A 19,811-nucleotide genomic window follows, 5' to 3' on the forward strand; every position below is an offset into this window, starting at 1 on the left:
CAATATACAAGTTTTACTATCATTACAGTAAAACGTTGTTGAATGATAAAATCATAAGTTATTCTTCGAATTACTTTGAATAACGAAAGAGGCAGAGAGTGATCCAACAATTTATTACATGAATTGCTTCTAGAAATAACGCCAGACAATATCCATTAATGATACACATACAGACATATGTACACGTGACTAGATGGCAACACATCAGGATGGATCACTTCCCAGCGGAGGCAAAATATGTCCCCGTGTGGCAAACAAAGGGAGATAACCCCCCTGAAGGTTTTCTTACATATCAGTATTTTGGCACTTATAATGTGTAATAAAAACGACAATAACAAAATGCTCTCAAATAATTTGAAAGATGAGGCATTTTTGCATAAATGATAATTTATGAAATGATTTCTTTCACACCATGAGCAAATGTTCAGAACAGTGTCCAGTGTTCTCTGGTGTGCCCCGAGCATGGTCTAGCACCGTCAGCAACACAGACCCGCGCAGTCACGGCGCGTGTACCTGACCACGGGACTACCAACTGTCACCGGACGAGAATCTGCAAAGACAACATTTTGCCGTGTCTTACCGTGCTATTTTGGGATGTGGCCATCTCTCCCAGAGCACAATATTCACCATCACTCGACGTCCATATTGTCACAGCACCTTTATAGTGTCATCAAAGAATTCCACTCCAAGCTTAAATTACGTGTCCACATATACAGTCATTGGGCCTTGCCAGCCATCACAATCTTTGTTGAGAATCAACTTTGAAGATACATAGGAGACATGGTTGGTTTCATTGCATAGTAGTTCGTGACGTTATAATTTTGACCGAAACTTGTGCCATTATCCGGTGGCATAGATCCCGCCTGCCCTATTGCCTGCTGGTACCTGAAGCCCAGAATATCATTAACGGAATGTGAGGAGGGCCACGCCCTCATCATACAAGGTGACACACAGCTTGAAACAGGGGGTTTGTTCATGGGAATACTTGGCGGCTGAGGTGGAATCTGATGGGGGGTGGGGATAGACGGCATTGTGGGTGCGGGGCAGGAGTAAGGGTAGAACTGGTTGTGATAGATGGGTGCAGACGGAGGCGGAGCGATAGGGGTGGGGGGCTTGCTCTCATACTGTTGTCCCTGAGAGGGTTGAGTACCCCCCGTCCCCCCAATCTTGTTCCTGAGAATCCGACTGATAGAGCTGACTGAAGGAACGTTGTACTTGTCACACACGCCGTCGGCTAACAGTTTGTCCCGGATCTCCCAGGCAAAGATGCCTGGGTCTCGGTCCTTGTACATTTTGATATGTTTAACAACGTTTGGTGTGGTCACCCGGGGCTTGCTCCCTCCTATGGCACCAGGAAGGATGGACCCCGTCTCGTTGTAGCGGGCTAGGATCTTACTGACACACCCGTGGGACACCCGGAGCTGGCGGCTAATGTCACATGGCCGTACCCCCAACTGAGCAAGTTCCACGATACGCAGACGGATGGCGTTTGGCAGTGGACGGCCGTTGACGAAGACGCCTCCCAGCTGGTTGACCTCCCCGTACGTCTGGTGCTCTGTAACAAACATAATGGGCATCAGACTCACGAAATATACCAGTACATGCACATACACACCAGCTGATAGATATGCACTGCAGCAAAAGGTCTTGAATGAATTAGATATTAAATACAATATCGAAATTATAATCAGTTATTTCTCAAGTTGAAATGGCATCACGCGAATTACTTTTTGGATGGATATATCCTGTGTTAGGAATAAGCATTGAATAAGCGAGCCTTGGCGAACTAAACACATAGAATTTTTTCCTAACAAAGGATATTTACCATCCCAAACCTGGTGACATTTTATCATATGATGTCATTTTTAAATTGTAAGCACTGCAAGTTTTACAGGAATTTGCGCATTGATTATTAGGTCTCAAGGTCGCAGAGTTACTAGAGTCAATATAATTCAAATTAAATATTTGTTTTTGAGACAGCGGCATAACTCCAAGATAGGCAAAGTGACATATGCCTACGCCTAAGTTTCCAATATCAGTGAACGCCTTTCGTTGGTAATCCATCGGTCCGCCGGAAAGAGTAATTGCCCTTTGCCAAAGGGAAGCAACTTTAGTATATGAGACGTCACGTTTGTTTAAAGTGTGCCCGGGCAGACATAAGGTTACGAAATCAGTCTGATGTCTCACACAGCGACAAAGCGAAACAAAGTCAAATATTTAGGCCAAATCCAACAGCTTTAAATTTGGGAAGAGACCCCAAGCCGTAGACATGGCAACTGATCATGCTGACGTCCTTGTTAGACACTTATTTTCTTTATCTTAGACTATTAGTGTAGCAATGTTAATGTTCCCAGTAATTTGGCAAGATCCCGATGGTCAATTCTGACGCTATACTGTTATGTGTGTGCGTGCGTGCGTGCGTGCGTGCGTGCGTGCGTGCGTATATGCATGTGTGTATGTACTGATGAATGTGTAAATTTCTTTGCATTTAACTTCAATTTCTAAGATTCCCCTATCTGACTTATGGACTTTTCCCCGAGGAATACATAAATGATGTATATATGGTACATTAACACTCTGTGATTTCACACGGAACAGTTGCCCACTAGTTATTTGTGGATACTAAATTATCACCTATTGATTCTACTGTGGCAAAGTGGACGAAACGTTTATGGATAATAACTATAATATACTGTAATAATGACAACGGTATAATGATCTATGCCGAAACGTCGCTATTACAGCATAATAAAGAAGTTGTTATCCATAAACGTTTTGTTTACTTTGTCATCTGTCAACTTCGAAGAAATGCCTATCAAACATTTCGTTCTACCGTGGTTTCGCCTTACAGTGTCCGTGACAATGTGGTGTTTGCTAGTTGACTATGAAGCAGCATGTCCAGTAAATATTAAAAATTATTATAACGAAAACAATTCATGAAATTCCGAATACTTTTTGTGTCGTCATTAAATATTTATCACTTTGTGCTGCGGCTTCAATAGCTTCGTTTTATTTAACATTCTGATCACTTGTAACTATTTTTTGTGTGTATGCAAATCTCGTCCTTAACAAATACTGTACTGTGGTATATGAAATACACCTGACAAGTCCCTCGAACAACCCCGCCACTGAGTGCAAGCATCGTCCAGCCTTGTGTTGTAGACCATGCAGATACTGTTCTGGTGGTATGTGCAGGGAGTACAGGGGGACACAACAGGGGAGGAAGGCAAAATATACATGCCAGTGCTTGCTTGTACGGAAAGTTGGTAGTGCTGGTTTGTTGTAATGATGGGACAGTCAGTGGTGTGTTGACAGCGTGTTACTGGCAGGGGAGGAAGTGGCTGCAGTCAGACATCATGTGATGCATACATCACAAGTCATGTGGTATATTTGTGTTACAATATTAACGACTTCGTTAATCTCAATGTGTATTTGTCAGTGGTTGAATTTGTCGCATAGGATAATATAACACTGAAACATGGTTTTGCTACACAGATAAACACCGTGCACATGGTAAACGTATGCTGTACTCTTCACTGTCGCCTGAACAATAACACATTAAGAACATAGATCAGATACTCATGTATTTAACTTAGTTTGAATAGTTATGAATCCATGGTCATACCATGTGAAGGGACTTGGAGAAGACGGAATGAACTGCAAACTATACTGATATATGGCCATGAGGAGATACACCTCAATCAGCTATTTATCAATCACTTTTGGGTTGTTGACGCAAATTTATATTGTTTTCTTAGATGTTTGCGCTTCTGCTTTGTAATGGCGTTTCTAAGATGCGTGTTTGTGAAATAAGAAATGTTATAAATTGTGTGTATAATAAAAGAAAGAAATCGGCAAAAGGACATTACAAAAAGAGGAGATATTCCCTCGTGTCGCTGTGCAGCTTCAGCTAGAAGACGGCAGGGTCTGTCATGATGGCATTGCTGCAAATCAGACTGCTAACAGAACAAATGGACTAGTTTCCGGTAAATTGAATTAGAACTAGCATATCATACAGCAAAGGATTATTTTAGAAAAAATAATTTCTCGGGATTAGTACAAGATGTTTCTTCACATACAATGTAGGCTGTGGCGGACTGCCGGTGCTGACTTAAAAATCCCAAGTTAATAATCTAAATTAATCATTTAAAATCTCATCACAAATTTCTGAACAAACACTAGATGTTGATGGTAGGCAGGTTGTATGTAACCATTCCTTCATCTAGTCTTTAGAGGTTTACACGTGGTGAGCGATCTAGTGTTATTAACAGGAATTTTACCTTTTATTTTATTTCATATTTTCAATCGCTCGTGAAAAAGATTCAACACCTGAATTCCTAAAAATATGTGGAACGTCCACTCAGCTTGACTTATTAATGTTTGGATATTATACAAAAATACATACACATAATTAAGAAGAATAATCAACTTCGAATGGGGAGGATTCAGTACAATGTAAAACACTCGATGAAAAGAAATAGTATCAAGAATAAGTGCATCTCAGTCAAATCACTTAATATCAACAAAACTTTAAAAAATGTTAGAAAGGTTAATTGTTGCCTGTACTGGGCACCCGAATGATTGATAAAACGCTCAATTTCTCCCAAACTCGCGTTTCACTTAAAACGTAAAATTCGCATGTTTCTTTCTGAGAATCTGTAAGAAAACATTGCAGCCCTTGGGACAATCTGTGTGTCGCAATTGAGTTTGACAGGGTAGTATTTAGCTGATAAATACCTCCTGTTCCGATTTCTGTTCTCGCACTTATCTCGCAACAAGCTTGACTCCATGTTTACCCGAGACCATTAGTTAGTGTCCGCATCAAAACATGTTAGCATAAAGTTCCAACATTGCGCAAGTTTTATTTATTTTTGAGGAATTGGATACTGCGTTTTTTTCGGTTACACATAGAACCAAATATATATAACACAGACATGCTGCTAGAAAAAATATATCTCAACAAATGTTAATTCCAGTGTCAAAATAGTAAATAACAGATTTATCATAAATTGTTGAAAGTTGAATAGATACATGCAGAAGACCCATGTAAAGTTTGAAAGGATCAGCAGTTTGTGGCTAATTTATAAATATTGAAAATTTCAAATGTCTAAAGAATTTTGCAGAGGAAAAGCTTTCCGCGAATTTCCTAAAGTAAAATATTTTTTTCTGACCAAACATTACAACTATACAGTTTAGAAATCAATATCTTAATAAAGCACTTGACTAGCTAAAATAACAAATAAACACTTAAATATTTCCTGCATTGCATATATCTAAGTATGATGTTTGTAAATGTGAGACAACAAACCCATATCCAGAGAATTTCGTGCGATTATGTAGAAGCGACCAGTTATGGAATTAGAGTTATGAACTCCAGATCTCTTATAAGGCAAACGACAGGGGAGAATAATTACTCAATACCGACATTGGAAGTCCCTGCTTAGTAAAGAAGACATGACATACACAGTGAAGTGCTTGATAAACAAAAGAAAAACATCTTGAGAAGCCTGAAGGATCGGTCTCTACATACGATGTCATATCCATGTTAGTTTGTAAATACGGGCGAGAGGGATCGCTGACCCACCGGGGGTAGACGGGGAACGTTTACCTACCCGCTGCAAATAAACCAAATTGGCACTTTCGATGAAAACACGCAACCTGAAGGGGCAAGATTTGCCAAACACCTAGATAAATCACTGCTCTCCCTGTTCCAAGGTGACTATCTAATTTAGCCCCGCGACAAGCTGGAAAATTAACATGGCGGTATCTTGTTGTTCCTGACCTGTTATCAAGCCAAAACGTGAGAAACTTTAATTCTAGGTCCGAATTAATTACCAGCAAGTGGTGGGACCCACCTTGGACACAGATGACCACTGTAAACCCCACATAGTCTTTACGAAATAACATGCTGGATGTGTTCATGTTTATCAGTTAACACTCTTTTAAAGGTATTATTTGCAATTCAGAACAACTGGTTACTCTCCTATTGTGGACTATAATAAAGAAATAAAAATGAATTTTGTGGAAATATTAATACAAATTGTAAAGGCGGATACTACTGGTGGTGTGAGCGGTCCGGCTGAATGTCCGTCGCCGACCATCTGGGTCAGTGCATGACCTCTGTGTGGACACTATACAGTTCTTGTAGCTAATCCTTCTGTAATATTTAACGCTCAAAATTATTTTTAGAATAGTTTCACCTTATTACAGTTCTGATAATGCGTGTCAACTTCTACACAAGCAAAATGTTGTTTATTTTGAAAGATAATAGTACGTACTTGAATCAAAACTAAAGATCTCCGCTAAAAAAACAATACAGGATATGTTTTGAGGTTTTAATTCAATGTACAATATTAGTTAAAATAATTTTGTCAAAAAGCAATATTTCACGTTAAGTGTTGGTGCTAAAATATTTTACGAAATTAGTTCTGAGTATTAAGTTGTAATAATTATCTGCAACTTGTTTAACAGATATTATTAGTTAAATTTTGATGTAATGAGTGTGGTAAAGATCTGTGTCGCCAGCTAAACATCATCACGCCAAAAGACATCGATGTAATTGTGAATGGAAACTTTAATACAGATATATTTTGTGTGCAAGGAAAATTTATCGTCACGAAAAGAATGAACTATTTCACGATCTACACCACTTGCGTCTTGTCGAGAACAGAAACTATTTTAGGAGCTGAAAGTTAATCCTAAATTCACATTTTGCTCGCGCTTAGCTGTCAAAATGGTTGGTTTATGCATGTTTTGCAGGGTTGAGTTTACTATTGTGGCAACTATGTCCCATATGGAAGCTATAGATGGCTGTGTTTTGGTGGCGGGGATGAAATGAGAGGGTCATAGGGGTATAAATCTCGCCGAGGGAGGTAGTTGTCACCATCAACCTGAGTGGTGAGGGGTCAGTAGTCACCTTGAAGTACTCCAGGCGTCTAATGGCATAACTGTTTCCCCAGCGCGTGTACCGGGTGGGGGCATGTGGTCACAGGAGCGTGATCGCTACCCACTCACTTACCCATAACTGAAGCGCCGTAATCCACTGCAAGTCCAGGGTTTGGGATATGGTTGGCGTCCAGCTTTCCGACTGTCAACAGCTCAGGGTGTTCCTGTGAAGGTAAGTGCTGGACAAACGACGACAGCTTGAATTGAGAGTTCGGTAAACTTTGGTCTCCGTTAACTGCCTGGTTTCATATTGCGTGGTGACTTTAGGAAGCGTTATGCATGTCAATGGCACCACAACGTGACTTTTACTGTCCCCCAAGAGCGCCTGTCGTTCCCAGTAGACGGAACCACCCGCTTAATTGAGCGCCTCGACACGTGATTGGATGGGGGGCGTGTGGCCGTCAATCAGGAGTCTATAACCCCGCCTTGGATCACCGAGCTCCTGTCAGGCATCGCGCCTGCCCTTGCAGAAGAACTAACCAGATTTGTTCTCCACAGCTACCAATCACAGACCGTGCCATTACCGTTGGAAAATGTGGTCCCGATTTGGAAGATCAAAGAAAATGTTTTCACCGAAAATCAAATTATGTTGGAAACAAAAGAATAACTTTCCTAATTTTCTTATCGGGTGTATTTTTTCATATTCTTTAATAGTACCATAATCAAAGTTTTGGTGTCGGCAAATGCACATTTGGCATTTCTATTTTCTTACTCCCTGCTTCTTATGTACATGACGGCAAGAAAGCAGCAGCGTATCTATGTATTTACCAGAGTCCTCACGCTTTATTCAGATGGCGGCCATCCCAGACGAAGCAATGATGGCCTGATGCTTGATGCAATACACTCAAACGGGAAAGGTGTTTGTTTCGCCCAATCACCTAAACTACGCCACATTAAGGGTGGGCATCGAATCTTAAACCTAGCAGAAAATAACTGCTTTTACAAATGAAACATTAACATACAAGCCGCTGGTACAGTGCGATCCCTTTGCAATGGCTGGAGGGTAATGGGTATATGGGTAGTGACTGTCGCCATCCAGGGGGGGTCGGCCGTAATCCCCCTCCTACTAACTCTCCCTCGTCCCAAGCAGAGTTTCTGGGAGATCTCGCTTGGATTCGTGTAATTTGGAAATGGCGTCTCCAGCAACATACCGTGAATCAGCCGGCCTGGTTCGCTGCCTCCACCATGTAGAATGTACAACTCAAACGAGAAATCCATGCCCTATAACCACACATATAAACCCGTCTCGCTAACTTTGTGCCTAAATCAGCAAACACTTTAACAAAGTTTAAACCTGCCCATTCCCTGGTGCTGTGGTCGAGTTAGACACACACTCCCACCCCAGTCAGCAGGCTCCTATACAGGATATACTCCGTGGATGTAATTCCTTATAAAGGTATGGCGGTAACACATGTCTTTAAACAATTAATTATTCATTTATAGTCTCAGCATTTGTTTGAATACTCCTGTGGTTCAAAGGTTACGAATGCAGTACTTATGTGTTGTTTATGTTCATATCTTGAAGTCAAAGTCAATGAAACTGGTACCGATAGAATCTAATTTCTTTGGGACGCCCTTTCACGTTAAAGTCGTAAGCACTTCATTGTTTTGCTTCAACTATTACTGTTACATCACAACATTTTCATTATCCCATCCCAAATGATGGTATATTTATGTTGGACTTAAACACTTGAATGTACATAGAGTATACTTCTACCCCTTACACATCTTACAGGGCCTTGCCTTGAAAACTGAAGACGTTTAAGTGGGTAATTTTTCATTTTGTATTCATGTGTAAAGATTTATTATCTGTGATTGAATACTTACTCGTGGTTTGGCTACTCGCGAATAAATATCAAACGTATTCACTGTTCCTCCACTAGACTTCAAAACTTCAGTGATGACAAAAACAAAAATGTATGCATAAACATATATGTATCGAACATTTATAGAACTGTATAAAAACAATTTAAAAACTATTTTTACAGTGGTTCTGAAAGGGATAAAACAATTATCAGTGATAAAATAAAACAGTACTACGTTTTGTTTTCACATTTATAGTTCGTTGTCTTCTTGTTCATGCCAAACCGTGCCCTGCAGTACTGATAGTATATATTTAGCATATAACAGAATTCATTCCTTTTTATATCTGTATCATGTCAGTACATGCTTACGCTTCTTACCCAATAATGAAATGCGTGTTATGCTAAATAAGTTGAAGACATTGACAGTATAATTGTTGTTATACTGCCCCACATGTTGAACATCAGCATGTCAACCGTCAACGAGAAGTCTCTCGAGAGTCCTGCTAGGTACCCGGATAATGCAGTCGGAATCTGCGTCTAGTACATGGGTATTCACTGGGCTTTGTTTATATATTTACATATATCACTTTAACCGCTATAGGTGTGATTATCCTAATGAATAAAATTATATAGGGTGGTTGTTCTTGCGACTTGAGATTATATATATTTTCAATCAATGTTGTAATCGTGTGTATATGCAAACCATTCTTTGTGGTGCCGATAAAAGTCACCTTGGCCAAATCAGAAAACAATTCCCCAAAAACAGACCAAAGTTCATTTAAAAAGGTGAATATGGTCCTTTGTTTCTGACAAAGAGGAAAACCACGCAGAACAACAAAAAAACTGTCGACAAAGTCACTTCCAGCTCATGTCATTTAAGTCACCTCTTCTTATAGAACCTGAAATTTGCTTGCTGTTAGTTTTTGCAACGGTCTGCGACTACAATTGTTAAGTGATACCTTTCAGCAACATTTACAACAAACTTTTCGAAAGAAAACCCAATAAACATCGCCAAACCACATGTAGATTACTGCACACATGTCGGATGGAACCATGGAGCCCTCGCTTGGAATGTAGGCGAGATGTTTCTGACAAACTGTGGAATCACTGGATAGAGAGAAGAATGGAGATCACTAGAGGAGCAAAGACATACTTAATGGAGCGACGGACAGGAAGAAAATAGCTTCATTCATCAATCCATGGGTTTCCTGGTGCACACGTTGCCAGGCAACATACACATATGTGCATACATGCACGTGCAGTCATCCAGGGCAGAAACGTTCCGGCTGTCTGTGCATCAATCATTTCTGTAATAACCAACAGATATATACTTAGCTACTTTCGTATACTTGTGAGACACATTTGGCTGGAGCACTGTGGGAGCTCTTGGCTTAGGTGAATTAACGACGGCACTAACGGAGTCCAACACTCTACGTATATAACAACACATTACCACACCCATTACCATTCATTACTATACAATACTATACATTTCCACACATTACTATACATTACTATACATTACTATACATTGCCATACTTTACTATACATAACTATGCATTACCATACATTATCATACATTTCTATACATTACTATACATTACCACACATTACTATATATTACTATACATTACCATACATTGTTATACATTACTATACACTACTATACATTACTATACATTTCCACACATTACTATACATTACTATACATTACTATACATTACCATTCATTATTATACACTACTATACATTACTATACATTACCACACATTGCTATACATTTGTATGCATTACCATACATTACTATACATTACCATACATTAGTATACATTACCATACATTACTATACATTACTATACATTACTATACATTACCATTCATTATTATACATTACCATTCATTACTATACATTACTATACATTACCATACATTATCATACATTTCTATACATTACTATAATTACCATTAGTTATCATACATTACTATACACTATAATACATTAATACCATTAATTACCATACATTACTATACATAACCATTAATTACTTTACATTACTATACACTACTATACATTACCATTAATTACTATACACTACTATACATTACCATTAATTACTACACATTACTATACATTACCATACATGATCATACATTACTATACATTACTATACATAACCATTAATTATCATACATTACTATACACTACAATACATTACTACCATTAATTACCATACATTACTATACATAACCATTAATTACTAAACATTACTATACACTACTATACATTACCATTAATTACTATACATTACCATTAATTACTATACATTACTATACATTACTATACATTACCATTCATTACCAGACATTACTATACATTACCATACATTATCATACATTACTATACACTACAATACATTACTACCATTAATTACCATACATTGCTATACATAACCATTAATTACTATACATTACTATACACTACTATACATTACCATTAATTACTATACACTACTATACATTACCATACATTACTATACATGACTATACATTACCATTAATTATCATACATTACTATACATTACTGTACACTACAATACATTACTACCATTAATTACCATACATTACTATACATAACCATTAATTACTATACATTACTATACATTACTATACATTACTATACATTACCATACATTTCTATACATTACCATACATTACTATACATGACTATACATTACCATTAATTATCATACATTACTATACATGACTGTACACTACAATACATTACTACCATTAATTACCATACATTACTATACATAACCATTAATTACTATATATTACTATACACTACTATACATTACCATACACTACTATACACTACTATACATTACTATACATTACCACACATTACTATACATTACCATACACTACTATACACTACTATACATTACTATACATTACTATACATTACCACACATTACTATACATTACTATACACTACTATACACTACTATACATTACTATACATTACTATACATTACCACACATTACTATACATTACTATACATTACCATACACTACTATACACTACTATACATTACTATACATTACTATACATTACCACACATTACAATACATTGTCATTCATTACTATACATTACCACACATTACTATACATTACTGTACATTACCATACATTACTATACATTACTGTACATTACCATACATAACTATACATTGCCATTCATTACTATACATTACCATACATTTCTATACATTACCACATTTTACTATACATTACTGGGGATGGCAGAACTAAGTGTGCTTTGACACTATGAAACAAGTATGGGCTACAGAAGGACAGTGGTGTTAGAATGTACCTCCCTCTTTCTAAAAACCTTCGACATAAAGATAGTCTCACAGAGTCGTATACTATGCCTCTTTCGATATCAGACTTAAACACAATCATAATTTTGAAACAGACCCGAGCAATTATATCGGACGTGCAATTGGCCTAGATAATAAAATCTACTTGCCATCCTTCTTAAGACACATATGCTTCATTATAAACATTACGTAAACCCTTCACGTATACATCTACTCTCGCCTATTCAAATATCAGTTGCAGCAGATATATAAGTTTGGTTTTGGTACAGATTTTCGTACTTACTTGCTGGCCTACGTTAACAATTGTATTTACTTACAGGCATGCGTTAATAATTGTATTTACTTACAGGCACAGGTTCAAAGTTTTGATTTACTTACAGGCATAGGTTAATAGTTGGATTTACTTACAGGCATAGGTTAATAATTGTATTTATTTACATGCATAGGTTAATAGTTGGATTTACTTACAGGCATAGGTTAATAATTGTATTTACTTACAGGCTTAGCTGAACAATTGAATTTACTTACAGGCACATGTTAATATTTGGATTAACTTACAGGCATAGGTAAATAGTTGTATTTACTTACAGGCACAGGTTAATAAATGTATTTACCTGCAGGCATACGTTGACAATTGTATTTACTTACAGGCATAGGTTAATAGTTGTATTTACTTACATGCAAAGGTTAATGATTGTATTTACTTACAGGCACAGGTTAATAGTTGGATTTACTTACAGGCATAGGTTAATAATTGTATTTATTTACATGCATAGGTTAATAGTTGGATTTACTTACAGGCATAGGTTAATAATTGTATTTACTTACAGGCTTAACTGAACAATTGAATTTACTTACAGGCACATGTTAATATTTGGATTAACTTACAGGCATAGGTTAATAGTTGTATTTACTTACAGGCACAGGTTAATAAATGTATTTACCTGCAGGCATACGTTGACAATTGTATTTACTTACAGGCATAGGTTAATAGTTGTATTTACTAACATGCAAAGGTTAATTATTGTATTTACTTACAGGCACAGGTTAATAGTTGGATTTACTTACAGGCATAGGTTAATAATTGTATTTACTTACAGGCATACGTTAACAATTGCATTTACTTATAGGCATAGGTTAATAATTGTATTTACTTGCTAGCCGATGTTATAAATTGTATTCATTGCAGACCTAGGTGAGAACTGTATTTACTTGCAGGCATGGGTTACGAATTGTAGGTACTGTACTTCTAGGATTTGATCATTTGTAAATAATACATAACCCTTATAATGAAATGTATCAATGTGTCCCAAAGCCATAAGACAGGTATGTTTTCAATGTGATATCTCATTGGTGCGTGCGAGGTTTATTCACACTGGACGCACTATGTATTCCGACCTTGTGATGACGTCTTTCGTCTCTGTATGGTGGATCTCGTGCTCCTGGGGTAGATAGGTTGTCAGACCCGACACGCCGGTGTCCAGTTCATTACTTACACATTGTAACCATTGATAGCCTATTATTATTATCATTCATTTTAGCTCTACCTTTAGGCAGGTTTACTACTTAACTGCAATTAAGCATGACGCGGAAATCAGGGATGTGAACTGTCTTGCAACACATAGGTGTGCGTATGACAATGGACATAAACAATTATACAAAACGTAACGTAGAAAAGAAGCCGGGGCTTTGAAAAAAACGTTTTAAATGGTCTATAGTATTAATATGTCCCCTCATGTAGTACGGGTTATCCGTAAAGACACGTAAAGACAAGGCAACTGTACGGGTACACGCTACAAGATATATGCATCTTGAACTTAAGCTCGATTCCGTTCATATGTTTCCGTTAGATGTTGATTATACATTCAAGTGAAACTAATTACATTGTAATATTTCAATACAACAGTAATGGGCAATCTTTGATATACAGTGTCATATTAAGTAATTAGAAACTGAATGAAACAACAGTTACTGATATGACAGACAGCGACATGACGCATTTGCTTAAATAGAGTTTTGAGGCATGTGTTCTTTTCTTTGAAGAGGAACATATATACATGGTCATGTTGAAGTTCATCGTCCAAGATTGACACATATGTATTCTTGTCGCAAAGCGCAATGGCAGTACATGCAACAGCAGGACAGTATATACAAAATCTGAGACCTCTCCTTTAATCACATAAACCTGAGCATATGTAAAACTAGCTATGTACATATACACCTGTATGCCTATTCTTCTGTACACACATAAGTATATCGCATATATTGTCTACATTGCTGAAATAAAGCGGACGGTTGGACATCGTCATGTTGTTTTAGCTATTGAAGCAAAATTGATTCCAGTCATTATATGATGATCACAATGCGTAAAATGTGTATGTTGTGTCAAACGATAATACAGATAATGTGTTTATGCTAGGAGAATACAGCACATGAAGTTATAAAATATATACCGGTAACAGTATGTAGGATAATGCGTTCTACCCACAGTCTACTAACCTCGGTGTGCCAGGAAATCAAATACAAACCAAACGTCCTACACATACAAACCGAATAGTCACAATATTTATATATTTATATATTTATATATTTTCTTGTTGAATATATTTATACATATTTATATATTTTCTTGTTGAATAATTTCAAACGTAAATCTGTTTACGTATCTAAATGTTATTTTTGTATTAAAACCTTGAATGTCATGGACCAAATAGGATAAAGCAAAATAGTATGTCTTTAGTGAAAGATTACTTTCATTTTGAATGTGTTTGTTATACACTTACTACTTAGATATGATGAAGAACAAAGTTTGAATTAAAAAACAACTTTCCAAACATATATTTTATTGGAACAAGGCTGATTTGTATGTTTACAACTCAGATCCAATTGACCATGGACCAAAGTAACTATACCTCTCAGGTGATTTTATCATACGTTTCATTTTCAGTTGAAAATATCTTAAGTTAGCGATATCATATCCAAAACATGGACTGGCGCTTACCACGCAAAAACGTCTACTTGTTTTTTTCTTTTAAAATATAATTTGAGTTAAAACTTTTAATCTTTTTTAATCGCTTAATACACAACTGATAATGAGTATGTTAGACATCTTATCTTTGAAAAATCGATAAATTTGCTTTTGTCGGCACAAATGTACAACATTTCAAACATGATGGGGGTCATGTGTTTGCAAATAATTTTTTTACCCCAGTCTGCTTTCAAATAATTTTTTTTTACATAAAATCACCCAGCCACAATAGACATATTTTTTAAAATGTTGCAGCAATGAGTATTGGTTAAATAGATATTATCAAATTTAACCATAGTTCTTCCAATTTTCAAGGCCATAAAAAACCTAGAATTTGTACTGTCTTTTGCCGCTGAGTGTATAAGCAATAGATTCGCATGGCTAATAAGGTTTTATGCTGGATAACACCAATATCATTTCAAAAATCATATTAGGAAAAAATACATCTTCGCATATCAAGAATGATAGGGATATGTGTGAGCATTCATTTTGTAATCCGTGTTATGACTCTAGGCAACCAAACTTATGTTCAACATCATATTCACACGTCCTGAAGCAAACACGTGATTAATGTTATGGGTGTCCGGCAGGCAGTAAGGGCGAGGGGTAGGAGAGAGAGGGGGGTGGGGGGTGGGGTTGGGGGAGGGGGTGGGGGGTGGGGGTGGAGTTTGATGAGAGAGAGGACATGGTTTTCTCGTCAATATGGAGTAGGGAAATACATCGTTTTCACTTAGAATTTGCAGTAAACTGATCTGCCACGAGGACTATCAAGTGCTCTGGCGCCATGAACCTCAAACTACCCGTCAAGTGCAGCAGCAACTTTCCTCTATTTTTCTGGAAGCGGTGACAGTGAAACTGCCCGTCAAATACAGCAACTTTCTTTTATATAGTTTGAGGCGGGTGAGATTGAAACTGCCCGTCCAATACGCCAACTTTTCAATATTTACTATTTATTTGGAAGCGGGTGGGGATACATACATATAACATCAAATTACACACTATGTGTGGATACATACATATAACATCAAATTACACACTATGTGTGTGAAATACATATAAGCCACAGAACGAGTGTCCAGATGCAATGTGTAATATCTATATGACCTTCCATTCTCGCGGATATAGAAAGGGTACAAAACATTTTTGAGTATATGACTGAATTGCAGGAACAACATTGTAGCTCAGAATAATATGCGTGACATTTGATGTTACATTCACGGTAGAGTATTGTAACAAGTGCAGCTGATACTAATTAGCAACATCACCTCCATGTCACCGTAACCATGCCATAGACTGTACACTTAGCACCCGACCTGTAGGTTACACACTACCATGTCCGTCTCACTATGAGATAGATATCTTAAAACGATCTCTTGTGTTAGTGTATTTCAATGAGTAGGATTTAATGAAGTAAATAATGTTTCGTGCCTCATGACAAATACCTGAAAATTATTATATGACATGTGGTATCAGGATCCCAATTACGAGGTACAATATTAATACAGTGTATTTATAAATGATAATTCCAATAGTGTTACATGATAATTACAATCGTTATAATTTGACATGCATGTTTTTATGCCTTCAAGATATAGCGGTGGAATATCGGAATACAACGGGAAGGAACATACATATTGAAGGCTTATTTACTTTGAATTTATTTAATTCGTTTTGCGGTTTTTATATAGAATCCAAAGGCCCGGATATGTTCGCAACATAAAATATGGCTATTCGTAACAGCGTGTCTTCTGGATCATCAGCCATAACGCTACAATCAGAAGCAAAAACGGTCCGTATTTAATATTGCACTAACACCATGACTTTGTTTGAAATGTCATGTCAGTGAATGCCATGTTCGCTCTGCACAAGCTGCCTGGCGATGCGTTCACTCCGGCATGTGGCAAACCCAACTCTTATCGTCTCAGTCAGTATTTAAAGAATTACATACGCTGTTAAAAAACAATATTTTTTCATGAAATTCAAGCTGCAATTTCCTACTTGAACATGTTTCTCCTGAAGTTAATTTAGCCTTTAATTTCTGATTTCAAACTAATGATCTTTGGGAGCATAAAATTTATCTAAAAGCAATAAAATAATATTCCTGCTTTGATTTTATCTCCACGATATCGGGTTTTGTCCGCCGTCTTCAGACGCCGCCCGTACCTGAGACATACAATACAGACATACAATTTTTTGTATACAGATTATGAAAATCAGACCTGTTTTGCTGGGTGGGAACCACCCAACGAAACCGTATCACTCGATCCGCCGATGCTGAATAAACCCGCAGTGTGTGATCGTCGTTCCTTGCACACTGCCGATCTACACACTTACGTCAACGACCGGCTTTGAGTTTTGTAACTTATAACGGCTAATAAGTTGGTGGAGTTCGGGGTGACTGGTCAGTGGAGGGCAGCTTGTGTGGACCTTTTACAGACGCATCTAGTGTCCATCCTGTTTCAGTGACTTCACTACTTTCGTGTTAATACTTTCACAAATGTTTCAACAGCTATGTGTGTAATTTAAACTCCCCAAGTATCAAGAAACTGTCACTTTACAACATAGAGGTCAGGCCGAATTTTAGATCTAAAAGTGGACAGATTAATATATTTCCTTTCAATACATTATTGACATTTAGCTACGCCGTTCTCAAAGCAAAGAAAGTACACTCACAAAATACACACACAAACACACACGCAGACAGCCTTCAGAAATATATACCCAAGTTGACCAGTTCGACAACAACACAATAAAGGGACCACGCAAAACAGAACTAAAATTACACCTACAAAAACGCGGCCGTTGTGGTGTATGTTATGGCCATCCGGGCTGCTCCCACCAGTCATTAAACAGATATCAGCGATTGAGCCATCAATCACTGTCACTTCACATTCATCATCGCACATTTCTGTTCACGTTTATCAATCGAGGTTCCCTTGAGATCGAGCAAAAAAAAACCCAACAGGATTATATTTTCATGATTCTCAACATTCAGATAATGGACAGGAGCCCTGTTCTCACAGTCACGTGTTGCCAGGTGGAAGACGTGTATGCAACGGGCCATGTTCTTATTCATCAACACAGGTAGCATATAAGATTCAGGGCTCATTGGTGCAATGATTGGACAATCAATGTATGTATGTATGTATGTATGTATGTATGTATGTATGTATGTATGTATGTATGTATGTATGTATGTATGTATGTATGTATGTATGTATGTATGTATGTATGTATGTATGTATGTATGTATGTATGTATGTATGTATGTATGTATGTATGTGTAGCCGACAGAAACAAGAGAAGGGAAGATTGTTGCGGAAACTATTATCCATATTTTCACACAACCATGTAAACATTTGCACACAGAAATAGCAGATTAACGCTTTTACTTCAATATATAAATCTGTATTATAAAGGATAACATGTCAATTTTGTCAGCATCACATGAGTAGAATTTACTCCAATAGCATGACAATGATTTTTAATCTACATAACACTAGATTAATCTTTCCTCCAGAATACAGAAATAAATATATTCATTTCCTTGACAATCGCATGAGTTATTGAAATGATCAAACTGGCACATTTGAGCAGAGGTTTCTGCAAAGTATTGTCATGTTACTCTTTTACACTGATTAACATAACTGTCCTTAAAATTCCATACAGACTATCTAAATATAAAACAAGAATTGGTGGTCAACATCGATTTTAGTGAACTGCATAAGTTTAAAGACTTTCACAAAATGTCAACCAATTTTGAAGTAATCTAGTGAAAAGAATACCAAAAATGAAGTAATATCGACCATTAGTAAGTTATATTTTTCAGTGAAGGCATTGGTCATATATTAGAGTTGTGTACCTGAATGCACTTTATTAAATTGTTGTCTTTAAATGTGGTTCACTATATATCATTGTTAAGTTTGAAATACTTGAAATCAGGTTGGTTTCTTTTCAAATTTGGTCTAAAAATCATATTGCAAAAGCATCTCAACACTCACGTTTGATAACCATGTTGCAGAAAGGCGGACTGTTCCATGATACAGGTAGGAGTTGCCTCAGACAATCCAATCTCCACCTTACAACACAAGGGATGTGTAACAATCTGGATACAACTTCATCACCGTCATTTTACACATACAGATTTGAATAAACCGACAGAATGACTACCCCCCTCAACAATTTTATCCTCAACTATCTAGGATTTCTGTGTCTGGTACAGGCATGGAAATACACTTTGTAAATGGTAGCAAAGGTCTTATGTCCTCCAACTATGAGGTAAAGTGTCTTGTTATCAATTATTTGAACACCTGTCATTTGCGTTGCTACACACATGCCTACTGTCACCGAACAGAGCACAGTGGTGTGTGTCTCTTTTCTTTCTTCCCGTATTGCTGTGGTTGTTTTATCTATAGACATGGACTAAACATCATCTTAATGGCTACTAAACATATATCTCCTTGAAAACTACTAAGCATGAAAGAACAACATACACAGAGAGGTTAACGATGCTGTAAAAGGCAAATGACTGGTCAATGAGCAACATCATTTAAAGCTGCTAGTTGGTCCGGGAATGATGAACTAAGAATTAGTTATTGCCCAAAATGTACAAATAATTCATCTGAGTTTATGTATATCCAATTTGATT

The 19,811-nt window shown here is 37.0% G+C and overlaps 1 protein-coding gene and 1 long non-coding RNA gene across 4 annotated transcripts in view; one reads left to right on the top strand and one right to left on the bottom strand.

Moving 5' to 3' along the window:
- Positions 1-98: 98 nt before the first annotated feature.
- On the bottom strand, positions 99-19,428 carry LOC124118861 (paired box protein Pax-1-like). Of its 2 annotated transcripts, none has more exons than XM_046481153.2 (2): positions 19,165-19,428; positions 99-1,555 (listed from the first exon to the last, which is right to left on the bottom strand). In XM_046481153.2, the coding sequence occupies exons 1-2, from the start codon at positions 19,175-19,177 to the stop codon at positions 756-758; spliced, it is 813 nt and encodes a 270-aa protein (XP_046337109.1). In that variant the 5' UTR covers positions 19,178-19,428; the 3' UTR covers positions 99-755. The 2 variants fall into 2 exon arrangements, with proteins under 2 accessions (XP_046337109.1, XP_046337110.1); XM_046481154.2 differs by lacking the exon at positions 19,165-19,428 and adding an exon at positions 7,019-7,153.
- The window catches only part of LOC124118862, a 54,370-nt gene continuing 40,225 nt past the window's right edge, over positions 5,667-19,811 (top strand). The window contains exons 1-2 of one of the 2 annotated variants that reach the window (XR_006858543.2): positions 5,667-5,715; positions 6,960-7,117. This is a non-coding gene — a long non-coding RNA (uncharacterized LOC124118862). Of the gene's footprint in view, positions 5,716-6,959; positions 7,118-8,221; positions 8,342-19,811 lie in introns of those variants that run through there. The other variant, XR_006858542.2, reaches the window with a different exon arrangement.

Source organism: Haliotis rufescens, unplaced genomic scaffold (assembly GCF_023055435.1).
Source record: "Haliotis rufescens isolate VD_foot unplaced genomic scaffold, xgHalRufe1.0.p SCAF_3, whole genome shotgun sequence".
Classification (NCBI taxonomy): Eukaryota; Metazoa; Mollusca; class Gastropoda; order Lepetellida; family Haliotidae; genus Haliotis; species Haliotis rufescens.